Source organism: Suhomyces tanzawaensis, assembly GCF_001661415.1.
Source record: "Suhomyces tanzawaensis NRRL Y-17324 unplaced genomic scaffold CANTAscaffold_5, whole genome shotgun sequence".
Lineage (NCBI taxonomy): Eukaryota > Fungi > Ascomycota > Pichiomycetes > Serinales > Debaryomycetaceae > Suhomyces > Suhomyces tanzawaensis.
Genome location: NW_017963640.1, coordinates 435,128 through 454,068, shown reverse-complemented (window position 1 = coordinate 454,068; position 18,941 = coordinate 435,128). Strand labels below are relative to the sequence as shown.

At 42.6% G+C, this 18,941-nt stretch overlaps 11 protein-coding genes across 11 annotated transcripts; 6 read left to right on the top strand and 5 right to left on the bottom strand.

Moving 5' to 3' along the window:
* Position 1: 1 nt before the first annotated feature.
* CANTADRAFT_266053 (uncharacterized protein) lies at positions 2-390 on the bottom strand. Its single transcript, XM_020207815.1, has one exon. The coding sequence runs from the start codon at positions 233-235 to the stop codon at positions 38-40; it is 198 nt and encodes a 65-aa protein (XP_020063568.1). The 5' UTR covers positions 236-390; the 3' UTR covers positions 2-37.
* A 154-nt stretch (positions 391-544) lies between these two features.
* Positions 545-2,221, top strand: SLD1 (Sld1p; the record flags this gene model as incomplete). Its single annotated transcript, XM_020210173.1, has 1 exon — positions 545-2,221. The coding sequence occupies one exon, from the start codon at positions 545-547 to the stop codon at positions 2,219-2,221; it is 1,677 nt and encodes a 558-aa protein (XP_020063567.1).
* A 40-nt stretch (positions 2,222-2,261) lies between these two features.
* CANTADRAFT_53461 (uncharacterized protein) lies at positions 2,262-2,990 on the bottom strand (the record flags this gene model as incomplete). Its single annotated transcript, XM_020210213.1, has 1 exon — positions 2,262-2,990. The coding sequence occupies one exon, from the start codon at positions 2,988-2,990 to the stop codon at positions 2,262-2,264; it is 729 nt and encodes a 242-aa protein (XP_020063566.1).
* A 100-nt stretch (positions 2,991-3,090) lies between these two features.
* On the bottom strand, positions 3,091-3,753 carry CANTADRAFT_6834 (uncharacterized protein; the record flags this gene model as incomplete). Its single annotated transcript, XM_020210978.1, has 1 exon — positions 3,091-3,753. The coding sequence occupies one exon, from the start codon at positions 3,751-3,753 to the stop codon at positions 3,091-3,093; it is 663 nt and encodes a 220-aa protein (XP_020063565.1).
* A 1,505-nt stretch (positions 3,754-5,258) lies between these two features.
* CANTADRAFT_38546 (Zn(II)2Cys6 transcription factor) lies at positions 5,259-8,285 on the top strand (the record flags this gene model as incomplete). The annotated part of the gene is made up of 6 exons (XM_020208760.1): positions 5,259-5,439; positions 5,605-5,917; positions 6,077-6,696; positions 6,757-7,415; positions 7,653-7,977; positions 8,101-8,285. Coding segments are annotated over 6 exons (2,283 nt in total), but the record flags the coding sequence as incomplete, so codon positions are not given.
* Positions 8,286-9,075: 790 nt separating this feature from the next.
* On the top strand, positions 9,076-9,414 carry CANTADRAFT_53452 (pyruvate transporter; the record flags this gene model as incomplete). Its single annotated transcript, XM_020210209.1, has 1 exon — positions 9,076-9,414. One exon carries the CDS (start codon positions 9,076-9,078, stop codon positions 9,412-9,414), a length of 339 nt encoding a protein of 112 aa, XP_020063563.1.
* A 796-nt stretch (positions 9,415-10,210) lies between these two features.
* Positions 10,211-10,921, top strand: GLX3 (glutathione-independent methylglyoxalase; the record flags this gene model as incomplete). The annotated part of the gene is made up of 1 exon (XM_020211742.1): positions 10,211-10,921. The coding sequence occupies one exon, from the start codon at positions 10,211-10,213 to the stop codon at positions 10,919-10,921; it is 711 nt and encodes a 236-aa protein (XP_020063562.1).
* A 116-nt stretch (positions 10,922-11,037) lies between these two features.
* Positions 11,038-11,916, top strand: SLC1 (1-acylglycerol-3-phosphate O-acyltransferase; the record flags this gene model as incomplete). The annotated part of the gene is made up of 1 exon (XM_020210130.1): positions 11,038-11,916. The coding sequence occupies one exon, from the start codon at positions 11,038-11,040 to the stop codon at positions 11,914-11,916; it is 879 nt and encodes a 292-aa protein (XP_020063561.1).
* A 66-nt stretch (positions 11,917-11,982) lies between these two features.
* On the bottom strand, positions 11,983-15,318 carry APL5 (Apl5p; the record flags this gene model as incomplete). Its single annotated transcript, XM_020210206.1, has 2 exons — positions 11,983-12,060; positions 12,121-15,318. 2 exons carry the CDS (start codon positions 15,316-15,318, stop codon positions 11,983-11,985), a joined length of 3,276 nt encoding a protein of 1,091 aa, XP_020063560.1.
* Positions 15,319-15,787: 469 nt separating this feature from the next.
* On the top strand, positions 15,788-16,381 carry CANTADRAFT_6828 (uncharacterized protein; the record flags this gene model as incomplete). The annotated part of the gene is made up of 1 exon (XM_020210977.1): positions 15,788-16,381. The coding sequence occupies one exon, from the start codon at positions 15,788-15,790 to the stop codon at positions 16,379-16,381; it is 594 nt and encodes a 197-aa protein (XP_020063559.1).
* Positions 16,382-16,531: 150 nt separating this feature from the next.
* Positions 16,532-18,712, bottom strand: CANTADRAFT_53858 (putative metalloendopeptidase; the record flags this gene model as incomplete). The annotated part of the gene is made up of 1 exon (XM_020210263.1): positions 16,532-18,712. One exon carries the CDS (start codon positions 18,710-18,712, stop codon positions 16,532-16,534), a length of 2,181 nt encoding a protein of 726 aa, XP_020063558.1.
* Positions 18,713-18,941: the final 229 nt, after the last annotated feature.

The following is an 18,941-nucleotide window of genomic DNA, read 5'->3' as shown; positions in this document are numbered from 1 at the left end:
ACAGAGTAGAAGTAACTCTGTTTCAGGATGAAAAGAACTATATAAAAATATATCTCCGTCCATTTAGATATTTGAAGATCGTGATTGTACCACATCTTGCGGGGTTTGAAACGACATTTACACTCCTACAAAAGACAATTATGAAATCAAACAACATCCTGAATTTGGATAACTGTACACCTGAATATTCGAGACCGCCCTTTGAGGAAACATGCGTGAAAGTTTCAATTTTCATTTCTCTACATTGACCGTCAAGTCTTCTTAGTGCGGATAGCCAACTGGAAATTAGAAATTTCTGGTAGAGAATGCAACATATTTCTGTATTTCCATTTCAACACCCGTAGCACCTCTCGAGTAGAACATAACAGGATGCTAAGCCACTGAATCTTGTTACTTACGGGATCGTGCCATCCTTCCGTGGCCTGATTCAGATGCGATCTCGTTCACTTACCAAATCGGTGCGCAGAACTTATTCCTGGCGTCTGTTGAAACGAGTTTGATTTGTGAATAGTGCCTGTTATTCTTCCTGACGCTTTGGAACACCATGACGTCCAAGACTCTATCCCGGAACCAGATCGTCAACTTGATAGCTGATGGCAAGGCCATTGTTATCTACAAGAATCATGTGTTGAACTTGACGGCTTGGCTCTCCAGACACCCTGGCGGTGAAAAGGCAGTGTACCACATGATTGGACGTGATGCCACTGACGAGATGAACGCCTACCACAGCTTGGAGTCCATCAAAGACTTCACCAAGTGGAAGATCGGATCCATCGACTACCGGTGGGAGAACCTCTTGCCGCCAATTCAGGGTGCAGTGTACACTAAGAGACCAGAACCCACCAAAAACAAAGACACCGAAGATGTGATAACTACCAGTGAGGAGCTTGCTCAAGCCACTTCCTCATCAGATAACTCTATCAACGAAATAGAGTACAAGGGAATTGGATTCCCCAAGGTGGCTGTGCTTCCAGTGGTTCCCCAAAATGAGCTCGTTACCGACACTAATAAAGACATATTGTTTCCCATCAAAGCTAATTCTATCATCAGAGACCCTAAGGAGTTGATGGAGCGTTACGATAACAAGCTCGCCCAAGATGATTTGAAAGACATACCGCCCTTGGACCACGAAACTCAAGAGACATTAAGACAGAAGTACAATTTATTACACAATCAGATCAAGGACTTAGGTTTCTATGAATGTAACTTGTGGGACTACGGCAGGGAGCTAATCAAAATTGGTTCTTTGTTCCTTTATTCATTTTCGTTCTTGAAATTAAATTATTTATTCTTGAGTGCCGTGTTCATGGGATTGGCATGGCACCAAATGACATTCATAGCACACGACGCCGGTCATGTATCTATTACTCACAATTACCAGCTTGACAATTTGTTTGGCATGTTAATTGCAGACTGGTTTGGGGGATTGAGTTTAGGTTGGTGGAAAAGAAACCACAATGTTCATCACTTAATTACCAATGATCCGGTCCACGATCCAGATATCCAGCATCTCCCGTTCTTTGCAGTCAGTACCAGACTCTTCAACAGTGTGTATTCGACGTATTATGAGAGATTGGTGGCGTTTGATGCAGTGGCCAAAATTACAATTCCCATTCAAAACTTCTTGTATTATCCTATCTTGGGTTTTGGAAGGTTCAATTTGTATGTTTTGTCATGGACACATTTGCTCAGAGGAGACGGCCCCAAAAAGGGTAAGGCAGCATGGTTTAGGTATTTCGAGTTGGTGGGCTTGAGTTTCTTCTTTTTCTGGTTTTTCTACTTGGTGGTTTACAGATCCATTGATGGAGGTTGGAACAGGTTCAACTTTGTGCTTGTCAGTCATTTCACTACTATGATGGTGCACGTCCAAATTACTTTATCACATTTTGCGATGTCTACTTCTGACTTGGGTGTAAGCGAATCTTTCGTATCCCGGCAAATAAGAACCACCATGGACGTCGACTGTCCAGAATGGTTAGACTTCTTCCACGGGGGGTTGCAGTTCCAAGCTATTCATCATTTGTTCCCACGCTTACCAAGGCACAATTTTAGACGGGTACAACCATATGTCATCAACTTCTGCAAGGATGTTGGTATCAAGTATTCGATCTATGGGTTTTACGAGGGAAATTCTATTGTTATTGGTAAGTTGGGAGATATCGCCAAGCAATGCAGTATTATGTTGGAAGCAACTAAAAAGTATGACGGTGACCTCTATTAACGGTCTCTATAAGGTATATGGTACATAGTGAAAATTCGGGCTATTTCGTCGGTTTTGTAGTATTTTTCATCACATCATGATTTATCAAGCCCTGCTTGTCTAGGTATTGAACAAAGTCCAATACCACCGAGTTTTCGTTTTCGGCAAGTTCTTTCTGGACCAAACTTTTGAACAAAGAGCCATTTGGTCCCAGAGATTGTCTCTTGGAGTAGAGCTTGGGAATGAGCACGGGAATGCCATTGATTTGGCGTTTGTAATGGGTAGCATCGTGTTCGTTGGAAACTGTCACCCCGGTAGTGGGAGTTTCATGGACGTTCTTGCACTTGTTCCCAAACTTGCAGTGACCGTACTGCAGGAAAAACCGACACAGAGACTTCGGCTTCTTCTTGTTACCGGTGGGATCGTCACTTTCCCTCTTGTTGTTGCCTCTGGGTTCAGGGGCCTTCTGTTGCTTACCTTCTTCCTTGGAGGCGATATTCTTTCTGGACGGCCAGTTTTTCTTTCTGTCTTCAATCCATTTCCTGATGTCCTCCTCGGTCTGCAAGGTGATGTTGGTGCCAGGAATGAACACTGGCTCTGAGGAAGGAGTAGCGTGGGTGCTCTCTTCGTCGTCCACGGTCTCGTCGCGAATTGGTTCTTCCACTGGGCCCAGCAGACTGGCTGTTTCGGGTCCCGTCAGTGGTGCGTCATTGGGCAAATGAGTCGGGAGGTCGAGAAGCCCTTGCAGGGCGCCTGTTCGCCTGGGCGGAGGAGGGTTTACAAAGTCCATGGTGGCTCGCATCGCAGCATCATCGAAATTTGTAGGGATGGACTACACAAAAACTGGCTTACGTCATAAAAATACAATCGGTCACAAAGGGCGCCAGCCGTTAGACCAAATATGCTGAGCAAGGGACGTCATAATCGTCGCGTAATGTTCGGGGCACCTCGCTTGCGTATACGTCAGTAACATGGTGACTGACGTAGGGAGGGGCCCGCAACGTTGCCGACACCGATCTGGCGTGCGGGTTGATCAAGATGTTGGGATTGTCTGATTTCAACACTAGCACCCGGTTGACCTCGGCTAGGTCGTGCACGTGCGGCGGCAGCGCCAGGGGGGCGCTGCCAGACACGGCAGCAAGCTTGCTGGTGTCCCCCACTATGCACGCGGTGCTGTCTTCGTCGTCAGAATGGCTGTTGTGGTAGTTGTCGGAAACCTTGCGGGAAATCGACGGGTGCGAAGGCGGCGCGACAACATGGCCCGTTCCCAAGACAGCAGGTACATCGTCATCGTCGTAGTCGTCGTCGTCATCGGAGACAACAGCACAGTCGTCGGCATGGGCGTGCCAGTAGCGGCGTCCGAGCGTGGGGTGGCCAGCGTAGTAGGGCTCGATGGAGTTTGATCTTTGCCACCGCGGAGCCGCCAACTGGTAGGGAGGCGGCAGGAGGAAGGAGGCCACCGGGATTTGCGGGAGGGCGTAGTGCACCAACGAGTAGCAGTGCGCGGTGGGTGGCTTGACGGACGAGTTCCCGCAGTAGTATGGCTCCTTCATGGCCAGAAACCTTGCGGGGGTCCCTGGTATAAGTACCTGCCACAGTGATAAGAGATAAGATAACGATTAGTGCGCACCACCAGAAGTCGTTCACAGCACGAACCGCCAGGGGACTCGAAGCTGGAGCATGCATATGCCGCGAGCAGTGATCAACCAGTTTCGGTATGAATGCGCGCATACAATGGAAGCTGGAGATACTTCTGGAAGGAAGCAGGAATTCCTGCCACAACCACTACAACCACAATCACGGAAACGTTTTCCCTACCACCAAGGCCCGGGCCGTGGTGGCCCGGCACCTTCCACAGGCCGCACGTGAGTCTCCTGCCACCCCCAGCGGATCTCCGCCAGGCTAAACCCTGAGGGGCGCAACCAAACGTCGCCAGTGCGGCAAGGGCTCCTACCCGGGACCCAATCGACATCATTGATCATCTGGAATCTGGTGCCTCACAGCCCATCGTCGGCCCACAATGCAAGTCCAGACGGCACCGACAGCGTCAGCGAACGCCAGTGGCATCTGAGCCTCCGTCGCACCCACCATTTGCCTTTGTTGCAGTGGCTATGGCGATGTTCTTGTTTCGCCAATAGCTACCCCAGAATGGGCCTCAGTTTTTGTCTCGGACTTCCGTTTTATTAATTTTTTTCCTAGACAGAAATGACCATGCAATCGTAGCTCTCCAACAGTAGTGACTATCTATTAAGTAAGCCATCGGACGTCCGTCAGCTAGTAAGGTTTTTGGCCTAAGTCATCTGCATCCGCCAGGCTTTGTGTCCCTTCCCCTGTCCTTATTGCTCAAAACGGCATCATTGCATTTGCACAACAAAAGGAAGTCCGTCGTTCATTTTTCCTGCCGTCGTGAATATAAGTACTACCGTTAGTCTGCGACACCTCGCTTACACTGCCATCCACTTGATTCACATCGTCCTGCAAACTTTGCGCTTGCTTTATTCACCAGCAATCAACCTCAATTAGACACTTCCAGAATTTTCCACCACCTCCAGAGTCGCTGTGTCTATCAGGTAGCCGGTTTTTCATCTCCCATTGTACCCACATCGCCAATCCACTCGTAGCTTGTGGGCAATATTAATATCGGCTCTCCTCCCGTCGAGTTCCGCTACTGACTTTAATGAAAGTTTGTTGAAGTTGGCACTTGACCATTGCATCATTGTCGTGCCCTCTGAACCCGCCCACGACTGCATCACTTCCTCACGGGGCTTATTGTTACATTCCAACTGATTGTTACAGCCACCCTGTCATACCTTCGTATCGATCCCTGAAATTCGCAGTCATTTGCCTTACAACTTTGAGTTCATCTACAATTTTTTTATTCTAGGTCGTGATCACCCATATTCTGGGATATTATAGCCTAATTTGCAACCCATAATCGAACTAACCTTTGCATTAACCTCATTTGCCCATAATGGCATCGCACCATCACCCAGATGTCAAATTAGAGTTTGACCAACACGAGAACAAGAATAAGAGGAAGAAGAAGTCAATTTCTGCCATAAATGACAGCCTTCCCATCTCCTGCGTTTCTTGCAGAAGAAAGAAGATCAAATGTAACAAATTGAAGCCATGCAACCAGTGCATTAAAAGATCGATCCCGTGTCACTTCCCTTCCACCTTCCGGAATATCCAAATTAATGAAGATGACTTGACCTCATTTGACAACGAGGACCTGAAGCGTGATGATCTTGCTCAGGATTACGGAATCAGCTCAAATTTCGCCGAGCCCAAGTCCAGGCCTCTCACAGAAATCAAGGCTCATGCAGACTCCATAGATTTATCATCCCACTACCACAATCATATACATGGTTCTCATTCCAGCAAACCCGAGTATGCTACTGAAGATATCCTATCATCCAATTTGCGTCAAGAACTCGAACTTTTCAGAGTCGCCAATCTCCAACTTATTGAATCGAATAATAAATTGCAGTGTGAGTTAAACAAGCTTAGCACTCGATTGGAAGGTAGTAATACTGTCAAAGATACAAAGGAATCTTCAAATAAGGGTATAGAGATTTCGGGCGAAACCACTGAAGAAGGTGAAAAGTACTATGGACCGCAATCATCAAGCTTTATGATTGAGTCATTGAAAAGACAAAAATCTGGTTCTGAAGAAAGCCAGTCTCAACCCCCCGTCGAAGCGCGCCCAGAAAAACAGTTGGTTAAGGAGAAAGAAGAAACTAAGGATAAAGATAAGGAAACGCATCAGTACTATGATTCTTTAATCGCAAATTCATCTTCCTCCTTTGACTCTAAATCTATGGACTTTGAAAGATCCCATAACGAAGACTCTCATAATCATCAAGGCAAATCGAGTAACTTGGTTGAACAGAGTCTTGCTAAAAAACGTCTCCCACCTTTATTGTATGCATTGCATAGATTTGATGATCCAGATATCAGTTCTGACTCTGAAACTTGGGCCGATCTCCAAAAACAAAACTTTAATGTTTTAGTGAAATTGGTGAACTTGTTCTTTGATAATAACCGTTACTATGAAACTTTTATTTCTAGAACAAAAGTATTCGAATTTTTGCACAGTTATCAGGATATCAAGGACATGGAGTGGGAAAATGATGATGATTTATTACTCTTCTATATGATCTTACTACTTTCTTTGCAAAAGTTGACTCCGTCAGAATTTATCGAGTTGAACCTAATCCCTCAACCTGCCATTCAAGCTTTAAACAAGTTCAAAAATTACCTTTCAAAAAATGTCTTGTATCACAGTTTTGAAAAGTTGAGACATAATTTACTCAATGAGTCAATTATCACTGTTCAAGCCTACATCTTGTGCACTGAATGGTATTTCATAGAACAAAGATACGAAGAGTGTTGGTCTATGATGTTTCACTGTTGTGGAATTGCTTACTCTATCGGTTTGCACGTTATGGGACAATTCAGATCTATAAATTCGACTTCCAAGAACAATGATTTAAGTTCGTTAGGATTGAAGAAGGGTGAAGAAAAGGCTAATAGTTCAAAAGGACAAGATGAAGATGACGAAGATGACGAAGAGATGGACATATTTAGATTCAAAGTATTTTTTGCGCTCAAAAGCTTGACGGGTCAAATTTGTTCAATTTTAGGAAGGCCAAATCCTATATCCATTCAGGTCAACTCGATAGTTCTCAAGAGTTCACCGTTGAGCAGTAATCAATCAAACATCAATATGAATAAGAATAAGACTCAAGCCCTATTAAAGATTGGTTTGAGTGAGTGTTTAAGACTTTCCAATTCCATGTTGATTGAAAACTTTATGATTGATTTCACAATTGATGATCTCTTAAATTTGAACAAAAAATTCGAACAGGAAATTGAATTGCTAGAATGGTTCATTAGTGATGAATATTTAAGCGATGAAGAAGAATCCAAGGATAATGAGGGCGATTTGCTCAAGATTGACAAAACCAACATTTTGATGGATCTTATTGTATTGCATATCAATAAGGCTAAGCTTTTCGAACCTTTCGTCAATAAATTTGAAAAAATCGATCAGTATGACTTAATCATAAAGAACTTGATTCATTCAATTTTGAAGTTCTTGGAATTGCTCAATTATTTCATCGAGAACTTCTTGAATATGTTTGTTGAAAAATATTTCCACTATCATACTAGATTAGGTGGTTCAGACTTAAGTGAGCTGATCGACGATAATGTTACGAAGCTAGTGAAGTCTTCAAAGCCTTCAATTGTCCTACTGAATCAACCGAATGTGGAAGAAAATCAATCCGACACATCGAATTTCAGAGATACAGCAGGCGTTGGTGGGCTGGATTTACCCCAAGCCATACCAACCACGGATTTTGAAGCAAACACTCAACACTTACCTTCAGGGTCTGGTGCTGGTGCATTTCTTGGCTCAGCCTATAAGCATCCTAACTCAAAAATTAAGTTCGGAAAGTTATTCAGAATCTATTTCCCATTTTTGAATTCCTCAATCTACCAAGGCATTATCGTTGTCTTCACCTTTTTGCACTACAAGTTTCAGGAATTTGTTGTCAACAAGGATAAGACTGATACTATGATCAACAATGAGTTCTTGAAATTATTAGAATTAAACTTCAATTCTTTATTGAACTTTGACAGAAGAATCTCGGGGATTCTCAATTCCATCACAAAATTGTGGCCTTCAAATGTTGCCTATTTGATGCATAAAGTGTTGAAAAACATCAACCAGATATATGAGAGACAAAATTGCAATGAAGAGGCCAATGACCGTAAGAGACGCAAGCAAGATGAAGAATACGAAAACAATCAGTATCCTGAATATAATGCGCGTGACTTTGAAGAATCAATGTCTATTCCGTTGGGGAACAATGAACTGAATGCCCAACCATTAGATTTGAATAGCCAATTCAATGATGATCAAAGCAACTTTGAATTTACTCAGCTCTATGGGTTTCACTTGAATGATCCTTTCTGGATCACCAATCCAGAAAATTTGCCACATTACCTCAGTTCACCAAGTGATGAAGCGACTCCAAAATCTCACATGAATCGCGATTCGAAGAATCAGAGCAGCACCAGGAAGTCAAAGAATGGACAAACTTCCTCGAAACCCAAAAGTGAAGTTGAAACAAAACCCGAACGCCATCAACAACAAGTTGGCCAGAACAATGTCAATGATATATTTATGAGTGGTTTGAATCACACATATGATGCCGGTTGGGGTGGATCCTCATCAAGCTCGTTACCTCAGCAGCAACACCCACCTAGTCATCATCAACCAATCAATCCAATATTGCTGCAACCTCAACCTGGGCAACAGTATGGACAGAATCCGGTTATTTCCAACACTTATATTTTTGAAATGCCTCCCTACCCTGGACAACAAATACCCCCATTCCCCTCTGGGAATACTGTACAGCCAACGGGCTTCCAAGCAGGAAATGTCAATCAACAACCTAACTACTTGGCGCAAGATTTGCAGCAAGTTCAATCCCAACCTCTGTCTAGTAGCACCATAAAAAGTGCTCAAGACGAAATGGATAATCAACAGATTTATTCCAACCCCCACCATGGTCAACAGGAGTAGGGCTTTGAAAATCGGCTCCCACTGTATTCACAGTTTCTAATTACCTTGTATTATAGTCCATCTCTGATAAGAGTATTATAGAATGTAACCATAGCTTCTCTGAGGAAATGTAGAGTAATCATCGACTACCAAATATTAACCGCTAGTGGTCATGTGGACGGTCACGTGTGATCGCTCCTACCGGAGTTCCTCACACCGGATTAGCCCTAAAAAAATCTTCCAGACTTGCCGGAGACCATATCAAGAGCCCCACAGTTTGCCTATCCAACTATCAATCAAGATGTCAGGATTCAAGAAATTCACCGACTTTTTGTTCTCCAAGCAATCGTTAAGATACGTCTGCACCACGCATTTCTGGGGCCCAGTCTCCAACTTTGGTATTCCTGTCGCAGCTGTGTTGGACTTGAAGAAAGATCCTGATTTGATCAGTGGACCAATGACTGCATCCTTGATCGGTTACTCGTTGGTATTCATGAGATATTCATTGGCTGTCAGTCCAAAGAACTACTTGTTGTTTGGATGTCATTTCGTCAACGAAATAGCTCAATTAGGGCAAGGTTTCAGATGGGTTAAGCACCACTACTCTAGCGAAACTAAAGCAATTGAACCTTCAACTTAGACGATCAAGGCCAAAGCTGGTCCTTACTACGGCAGATTGTGAATGATTCCCATGACCCGCTTGCGGATGATGCATTATCCAATTACATGCCAGGTATTTAGACAGGACACCCTGCACCCAGCGTCTTGAAGTAGCCACGCCGTTATGAAATGTCACCAATGGTAAACTCTGGTGTTCATAAATTATATATTCAATAAATCCAAAAGCACCTTACCATCGGCCAGTGGCCCAGAGGCTGGTTGTGTCGTATGCGACACCCAGCAGATCTGAGTTAGTAATTTTAGTGTCGCGACAAAGGGCGGATGTTGGGAAGGCGCATCTGATTATCTTTCGCTCGAGGCGGGCTGACTAAGATGAATTTATTCTCTGGACTTAATCCGAAACGTGCAGAAGAATTCTGTAGGCTTCCAACACCCAAACTTCCATAGTGTGCACTCCTATCACCGCCCACGCCTACCAATTCCGCACTTTTTCAATCGCGCGGGAGAAGGTCTATATAGAAGAAATTGTAATTCTTTATGCGTCCATCGCTCGCGAAGTCATGCACGATAGACATGCAAATTTAACTTTAAGTATGTAGCCCCTTGTCCCAACGGCCCAATTGGGTGATCTTTCGGGCAGCAACTGTTAGCGGACACTAACGAGAGATGAGCTGGCCACCTTGGCAGTTTTGGGCCGCTTAATCATTTGTCATCCCCACCAGCAACTTGTCCGCAACGTGCATTACTCCACATTGTAAAAAGCGATCGCCTTCCCTTGAAATTAATTCTCTATCTACTCTTCATCACACATCACAATGGTTAAAGCCTTAATTGCAGTCACTTCTTTCTTCGACAAGTTCTACCCAGACGGAACCAAAACCGGTCTCTTCGCTGCTGAAGCCATTGAGCCATTTGAAATCTTCAGAGCTGAAGGCTATGAAGTTGACTTCGTTTCTGAAACCGGTACCTTTGGTTACGACGAAAACTCTGTTTCTAACCCAGACTTCTTGAACGGTGAAATTGCTGAAATCTTCCACGACAAGGAATCTGCCTTCAACAAGGCTATGAGCAACATCAAGAAGGCCGCTGACGTCAAGGCCGATGAATACGATATTTTCTACGCTGCTGGTGGCCACGGTACTTTGGAAGACTTCCCAACTGCCTCTGGTTTACAATCCATTGCCCTGGCTATCTGGGCCAAGGAAGGTGTCGTCGCTGCTCTTTGTCACGGTGTTGCTATCTTGGCCAACCTCTTGGACTCCAAGACCGGCAAGCCATTGGCCCAAGGCAAGTCTATGACTGGTTTCACCGATGAAGGTGAAAGACTCACTGGTGTTGACAAGCTCATGGAAGCCAGAAACTTGCAAAGTATCGAAGACTGGGCCACCAAGTTGGGTGCTAACTACGTTGCCCCACCAACCCCATTCGAGGACTTCGTTGTCAACGACGGTAAGTTTGTCACTGGTGTCAACCCAGCCTCCGCCAAGTCCACCGCTATCAGAGCCGTTGAAGTCTACAAGAACTAAGATTTCCCCAACGTATGTACTTAACCCAAAATAAAGGTCGTGTTAAGCTAATTTGTAGACTCTCCCCATATATATACGCGCGAATATCTAGTCTTCTCGTCATCCCCAGTACCCCAATGTCCGTGCTTAGAAGCATAAAATTCTTCGTCAAGTCGGTCGTATTCGGCTCGTTGTTGGCTGGATGTGCCCTCTATGGAGTTATTGCTTCCATCGTATTGAGAATAGTCAGAAAGGGTGAGTATGCTCAATACACAGTGGCCAGGGCCTTTTATCACTCCTTCTCCACCCTATTGGGCATCACAGTAAAGATTAAAAATGAAGAAAGATTGCTTGACACCCCCGCTATATTTGTCTCCAACCATCAATCTGCATTGGACATCTTGATTTTGGGGAAAGTCTTCCAACCGGGTTACACGGTTACCGGTAAGAAATCCTTGAAGTATGTCCCGTTTTTGGGATGGTTCATGTACTTATCTGGCACCTTTTTCTTGGACAGAAGCAAGGGTGAAAAGGCCAGAAAGGTGTTAGAATCCGCATTAGCATCATTAAAGAGAGATAATAGAGCCTTGTTCATCTTCCCGGAAGGAACTAGATCAGGATTGGAAAAGTTAGATTTCTTGCCATTCAAAAAGGGTGCCTTCCACCTTGCCAAGCAGGCTGGCATTCCAGTTATACCTCTTGTCTTCAGCAACTACTCCAATCTCTTCAATGCCAAGAACAAGACGTTCAATAGAGGAGAAATCCAAGTAGATGTGTTACCTCCAATGTCTACCGAGCATTTGAAGACTAATGAAGATGTCACCGAGTTCGCCGCCAAAGTGAGAGAAGCCATGCTTGCCTCCATGAAAGAAGTAGGCTTTGCTAAACTCCGCGGTGCAAAGGAGAAGGACGACCAAAAAGAAATCGATGAGGAAGATGTCTCTGATGTGAATACCGACACTGACACTTCTATCGAAATTATCTCCGAACAAACACCATTAGTCTCCAAAGATTAATTTACTTCTTTACAAATAAGTTATAATGCTAGTCTATTGTGCTATGTAGAAGCGGCTCATTATTCCTCACTCAATGATAACTGCCTTCTTTTTCTTCGTTTTCTTTGGCTTTTTGACTGCTACTATAGTAGTTCCTGGTGCGCCCTCTTCATTAACTGCCTCATTAACTGCCTCGTCAACTGGATCCTGGACCGATTGATCCACTAGATTTTTCGTAGTTTTAGACTTTGATTTCTCCTTCTTCGAGCTTCCCTCTTTCTTGGATTTTTCCTTCTTTGATTTCTTCGGTTTTTTCTCGATCGAAGAATCAGCCAACTTCTTCCTCAACTCATCCAAATCAATTTCATATTCGAACTCCTTTCCAGCGCCAGTCTCTTCGGGCGCGACGGACGCACTAATATCAAAGTTGTCAAGGTTAGACGAATCAATCTTGAATGCATTTTTCTTTTTCTTTGAAATTGTCTGTGCTTCCACCTGCTCGGGCTCATCAGCGATGCCATCAAGGATTTCTTCGGACAAAATGACAACTTTTTCTTTCCTCAACTTTTTGGCTTTGGTTTTCTTCTCCTTTATCTCAGGATTCAAGGAGCTAATAGATGTTTTTTCACTGCCAACTTCTGGGCTTGATTCATTGAGCAAAAGTGGCTTTTTAGATTTCAATTTGCTCTTCTTTGCAGACTCTTTTCCAGAAGTTATATAGTATGGATCATCCCGCAATCTATCCAATCTCTCCTGCTTCTTTTTATAATCTTCCTCTCCGTCACTGGTGTGCACAGATGACAAGGTTTTGTCAACATTTGTCTCCTGATCCGACAAGAACAAGTCATAATCGTCTTCAAAATCTTCTGAGTCACTTGCATCTTGAGCTGGAGGTGTATTGATTTGGGTAACAAGATCTAAATTAGCCGGAATGGCAATCTTTCTCTGTGCATTCTTTTCAATGGGGTTCAATTGGTATGACTTGAAGAATGAGGGAAGAATATGAGTAAGCAAAATTGGAAGTTCTTTGTTCAGACTATCTAAGGCCTTGTTTTCCACACCATTAGACTCCAACAAGGATTCTTTGATATCCTCTGAAAATGGGTTGGCTTTAAGTTCTAGGTCTGCTTCAAGACTTATCAAAGGTCTGTCTACCTCAGATTTCTCAGCATGGTCTTCCTCTTGAGCTTCTTCTTCATCGCTTGAATCCAAATCCTCATATTCATCCTCTTCTTCGTCTTCATCTTCTTCGTCATCTTCTTCCAGTTCTTCCAGTTCTTCCTCACTTTCCAGAACATCGCGAACTCTTGTTCTTTCTTTAGCTGCTAAGCTCTTATAATACTCCACTTCCTCGTTTCTCAACTTCACTACCTGTTCTAAATCCCCATTCGTTAATGCTTCCAATAAAAGCTTCAAGAATTCCAACCAACTTAATGATCTCTCTTGGACCTCATAGTTTGTATGATTTTCCAAAGCACCCAAAAACTCAATGACCTTATACAAATAATATGTAAGCTGATTGAAGTGTTCTGCGTCAAGAGTTTTCCCGTCAAGTGAATAGAACTTAATCAAATCTGAAAAAATACTGTTCAAAACCTTGACTAAGGCTTGCACCAAAACAATCAATACTTCAGGATTATCCAAAGTTAACAACTTTTTGGAAATCAAGAACCTCCCATTTGCCAACCCCAATGCCTGGTCAACCTTCACGTTAACAATGGTGTTAAGGATCTCGATCTTTTTACCTAAACTAAGTTGAGAATCATCAACATTGACATGTTCTATACTTTCATCGTCTTCTTCAACATCTTCTTCGTAACCATCAACTTTGATTTCATCGATATATTCTCCTAAGATCCAATAAAAATCCTTGAGCAATGGTGAGCAATTTTCAAGAATACGAATATCTTGTATATAAGTAAAGATGAACGAATTAATCACCGAAGAACGTACGGAAGGAACTTTTGTTGCAAGATTTTTAAACTCTTGACCAATCTGGGTAGAAATCTTGGATGATCCACTAGTGGAGTAATCGGCAACGGGTAAAATCGATCCGCTTATAATTCTATTTGAGTTTCCAAGTAAAGTTAAGTTCATCACATCCCTTAATACTGCAATATACCATTTGAAGTTAGGTATCAAATCATAGTTGTTCTGGTTGCTGATTTCAAGAATCTTAGATACTATTTCTTCCTGCAATGTCTCGCTTAAAGAATAATTCTCAGCTGGGATAAGTTGGACCAATAATACTTTAACAACCTCGACCAAATTGTTCTCGTCGACTAAGAAGTGACATATTCCTAGAGCCTTCCTCTTAATGATCAAATCGTTATCATTCAAACAGTCCATTATCACAGCACTGACGCCATTAATTGATTTGATGAATGTGGGGAAAATTTTAACCAAGTTGATCAATGCAATGAGACCTACAAACTTCAAGTTTGAATCGTTTGTTTTAAAAAATTCCATCAACTTTGAAATGCAAAATTTAGCAGTATCCTTGTCCTTGCTGCTACCAGGGTCTAGCATCGAACCGTTCGAGATACAGTTGATGCATTCATAGATCAAAGATGATGCTTTTGTTTTAGTCATCAAATCAAGGATGATTGGAATGATCTTCTTTTTGATTCTAGGCTCTACCTTCGATAGACTCTGGAAAAGCTTCAAGATTCTGATGATTAACCAATTGTTCTTTGAATCTTGAAGGATAGCAAAGAACTTCGGAAGATAATTGATGAAAATTTTAGGTTGCTTCTTTGAAATCTCGCAAATAACATTGATGGTAGCACTCACCACGGCAAGGTCAGGATCATCCAATTTGTCAATCACCTTATCGAAATTCATTTTCAAACTCTCGGGATATTGTAAAAAGATCTTAAACATGGCTAGAATTGCTTTCTTTCTTATATATGGACTAGAATGGCTCAATTTAATCACAACATCGTCGTTGATGTCTTTCGACAAGTTAGGAGTGACGATCGTAGCAATACCGCTCAAAGCCAACCCGATTTCAATGTGGTTGGTAGAGTTAAGATCCTTTTTGAATTGATTCGTCGCTAAGATCAACAAATCTTGTTCGTTTTTAAACGACTGTATAGCTGCCAAATATCCTATACGCTTCTGTTGGAACTTATTGGAGGACATTACTTCCAAGATTTGAAAGTTACTCCAAGACATATCAAATCCGTACATTTCCAAATAGGTGAGTTTCAAAATGGCAGACGCCTTTGTCTCAATATCTGTCGTTTGTAGTTCATTCTTACACTCTAGAATGACTGAGTTGAGATATGCTGATAGAGATTCGGGTGAATCTTTGGAGGTTGAACGGATTCCTTTGATAAGATCACTTAGTGACTTTTCGAAGGAGATTCCGAAAGGTTTTAGCCTAGCTAGCACCTCCGAATTCTGTAATTGGAAAGACATTGGTTGTAGTCTTAGTTATTGGGCGTGGCATTTTTAGCGGTTGGGAGATTGCAGGTTGGGCGGTGCAGGTTGCGACATTTTCACCTGAATGTGGGACACCTACCATTGATTGTTGAGGTGATACAGCTAAACCAACTGCCAGTTTGGAATTAGCTGCCTCGTATTTCAGTGTAAAACATCGATGGACATACTTCGGTTTGGAAAGAGATACAATAATTGAGATTGGCAGTATCCGCCACACTGAACCTTAAGTTTTTATATATCAGAGGAATGATAACGGGTAATGGATACACCGGCACTACATAAATCTCCAACTGAATGGGCAACTAAATACCCTTGGAAGCAAACCGCTTAATGCACTAAGGATAGCCCACCAAACTCGTTCACACTTATTCTATGTCGCATTTTGGAACCAATGTCGGGTGCAAATGTTGTGAACGCGACATGCTTTTGAGCTTCCCTCCTCATGATGGATGAGACCAACTTAGGAACTACCACAATCACTGCTCATCCCCAGATGGTGACATCTCCTGGGACCCATTCCGCTGATGTGGCATCAGTAGAGCTTTCAGACACAGATGATGATTATGTGCTTAGTGATGAAGATGAAATCCTTACAAACCCGGAGCACTTGGGATTCACCTCGTCATTATCAGAACACGCTACATATTTTTCCAACACTATATCTCATGCACTCGACTCCTTGGAGCTTGATAAGTCGCTAGCTTTGCAAGCGAAACTAAGTGGAGAATTGAACAATGAAAATCAAAAAATTATCGAAAGAAAACAAGAACTCTCGCAACATTTGAAACAATTACAGGATCTACTAAAGACCAACTTGGTGTCTGAGCCACAAAAGCTCAGTAAGGTAGAACAAATGTCAAAGGATTTGGAGAGTATTGAACTGAGAATACTAAGGTTGAAGAACGGTCAAAAGAAGGGATCGTATGCATTATCATTTTTAAGATCTACCAACCACTCCAAGGTGGGTGTGGTTGAAAAGTATCCAATTGAATACAATCAGGCCAGGGACAAAGTTACTGAGCGCCAACTTGACCAGTAAGTGTCAGATTTAGCAAAGCATAAGTTGTTTCATTCGATAATGTAATTTTATTGCATACAAATATCAAAAGCTGCGTTCATCGCTGGTTGAACTAACCTATATCAAATTGAAATTACTTGTCATCTCCACATGGTAACGTGGCTGAATAGCTTAACGAATCTCGTCAGTGTATACGATACCCAAACCGTCCATCCATGATCCAGTATAGCCATACATTCCGACAATTGTATACTCTGGGCCTGGCGCCTCAAGAGTAGACAAATGCCCTCCTTCTGCATTACCAAACATTGGGGACTTCTCTCCAGTATTTGTTTCGAATTGAATTGCATCAAGCCAAGCTCCATTTCTGAAGTGAAACTTCGTGATATACTGTCCGGGGCGAATCTCATAATCAGAATAGTGTGATTTCTCATTTCCAATCAAAGATTCTCTTGATCCACCTTGGACTGATGGTTCTATCAGTAGTTTCTTGAACATCTTGCTGAACTTGTTGGAATAATCCCTTGGTGGTACTGGAGGAACATTGTTCGAGTCTCCTTGGGCTTTACCTTCAGTGTAAAAGAATCGGACTCCATCCAATGCCCCACCATGGTAGACTCTCACCTTGTAAATATTCCTAATATCGAAACCAATAATTTGGGGCTGTTGATCTTTTGAACTTCCCAATAATGCACTTTTGTAAGCGTTAATTGTACCTTTTCCTAAACCAAAATCGCTTCTGATTATATTGTCTTTGCTACCTGATGAGCAATTCTTAAAATTCCAAATTGTTATTTCACCACCGATCGATAAAATTTTGACATCAAAATCTGGGCTGGCCTTATCACCATATTTTTTCAACTCTTCATAGCAAGTGTTGTAATTCAAGTTCAACTCATGCTGAGGACCCTTTCCACCATAGTTTTCAGGGTAAAAAACCATATGATGTCTTGCCAAATCCTCAATAATAAACTCTACTAAATAAATACCAGCACTCGATTTTGCAACAGCTCCACCTTTGGGAGTATTGTATGAAGTAGGAGCAGTATTATTCTCATATGAATTGTCATCCTTGTAGGTAGTAGAATAAACTTTTGGAAATGTATCGATTGGCAAACTGAACGAGTCATGATATAAGAATCTAATGAGATCTAATCTGTTCCAATGACAAGAAACGGGCCATACTCCATTCCTTCCAATAACTGCACCCGGAGAATTTGTCCTCAAACATTGTAGCTCTCTTGTCATGTAAGACCGATTAAACCAAACATAGTCTCTCAACATTACACCATCTACTTGATGTGGACATCCTAACAAGTGTCCAATCTCGTGCATGAAGGCACCCAAAGTAATATTCAAGCATTCCCAGCTTGTTCCACATTCATTTGCATCATTTGCTACTTCATTCTTAGACAAGTGGGTTGCGTCAAGAAACGAGGGAGTAACTTGAGGAAAATTGATGGGCCACGAATGCAATCCATGAGATCCAAAAATAGCCAATTTTACATCTCCATCACCGCCTCCCAATGCAGCGTGGGTTAGAATCATATCATTTCTGCGATCATACGTTGCATCCAAATATAAGACAGCACACTGTACTGCAGTGTTGTGTTTCCTTCTTTTATCGTAGATCTCTGGATTGTTTTTTATAAGGTCCAAGGCATGAGAGAATAGACCTCCAGCATCGGAGGCATTGGGGTTTTGTTGGGCGATATTTGGATCTCTCAACTCTGCAACGGTCTTGGGGGACCTCAAAACATGTACTTTAATTTCGGTGTGAGGTGTGGGTGACTTCACGTCAAATCCAAATAATCCCTGATAATCCTGTTCTTCTTCAACAAATTGGAAACTCCTATTGCTGAGGCCAATTGATCTCATTTCTTCTTGCGTGTACGCTTGCATCAACCTTCCTGCGACCTTCAACTTCAAAATTGCTGATTGTAAGTCAGCTTTCTCGCCTCTATTTAGTCTATACTTTGGCATATCATATGAACCATTTGAATCTCTGCCGAGAATAACACATAAGTGTATAGGTTTATTCTGAGGCAAAGGGTAGAACACCAACGATAAGGACCCAGTGTCGACTTCTCTGCTCCTTGCCTCGGCGAATCCATAGCCATTAAGATACCCGTCAGAGACAACGACGTTGAACACGTTAGGGTCTCCTGGGGAGACGTGAAGAATAGCTTTGAAATGGCCCTGGTTCACCTCAAATGTCTGGGGTGGGAATACTTTGTTGTCATTATTGGTAAAAGTCACCAACCCTTGGCCAATTGCGGATGTACTTCCACTAACAATAACTGTAGGGGAAGATACTATCTCATTGTTTTGGTAATTGAATGTAATTGTCATTTGTAGTGGTCGAAGTAATCTGACGCTCCTGTCACACTTGGTGTCAATAGGAGTGATCACGTGAAGTAGACGGGGCTATGGCATTGGGCGAAACGGCCAAGACAACGAGGCGTTACAATGAAGATGATACAGATTGTAGGTTGCTAGGCAAGTGAAGGTTCTTGGCTACTTGACACTTTTTTGGTAACTTTTAGTTCTTATAATTTATCCAGGCGTTCTCTCAGATTCA

Coding starts and splice junctions, on each gene's coding strand:
- CANTADRAFT_266053 (XM_020207815.1), bottom strand. CDS start 235: ATGAAAATTGAAACTTTCACGCATGTTTCCTCAAAGGGCGGTCTCGAA.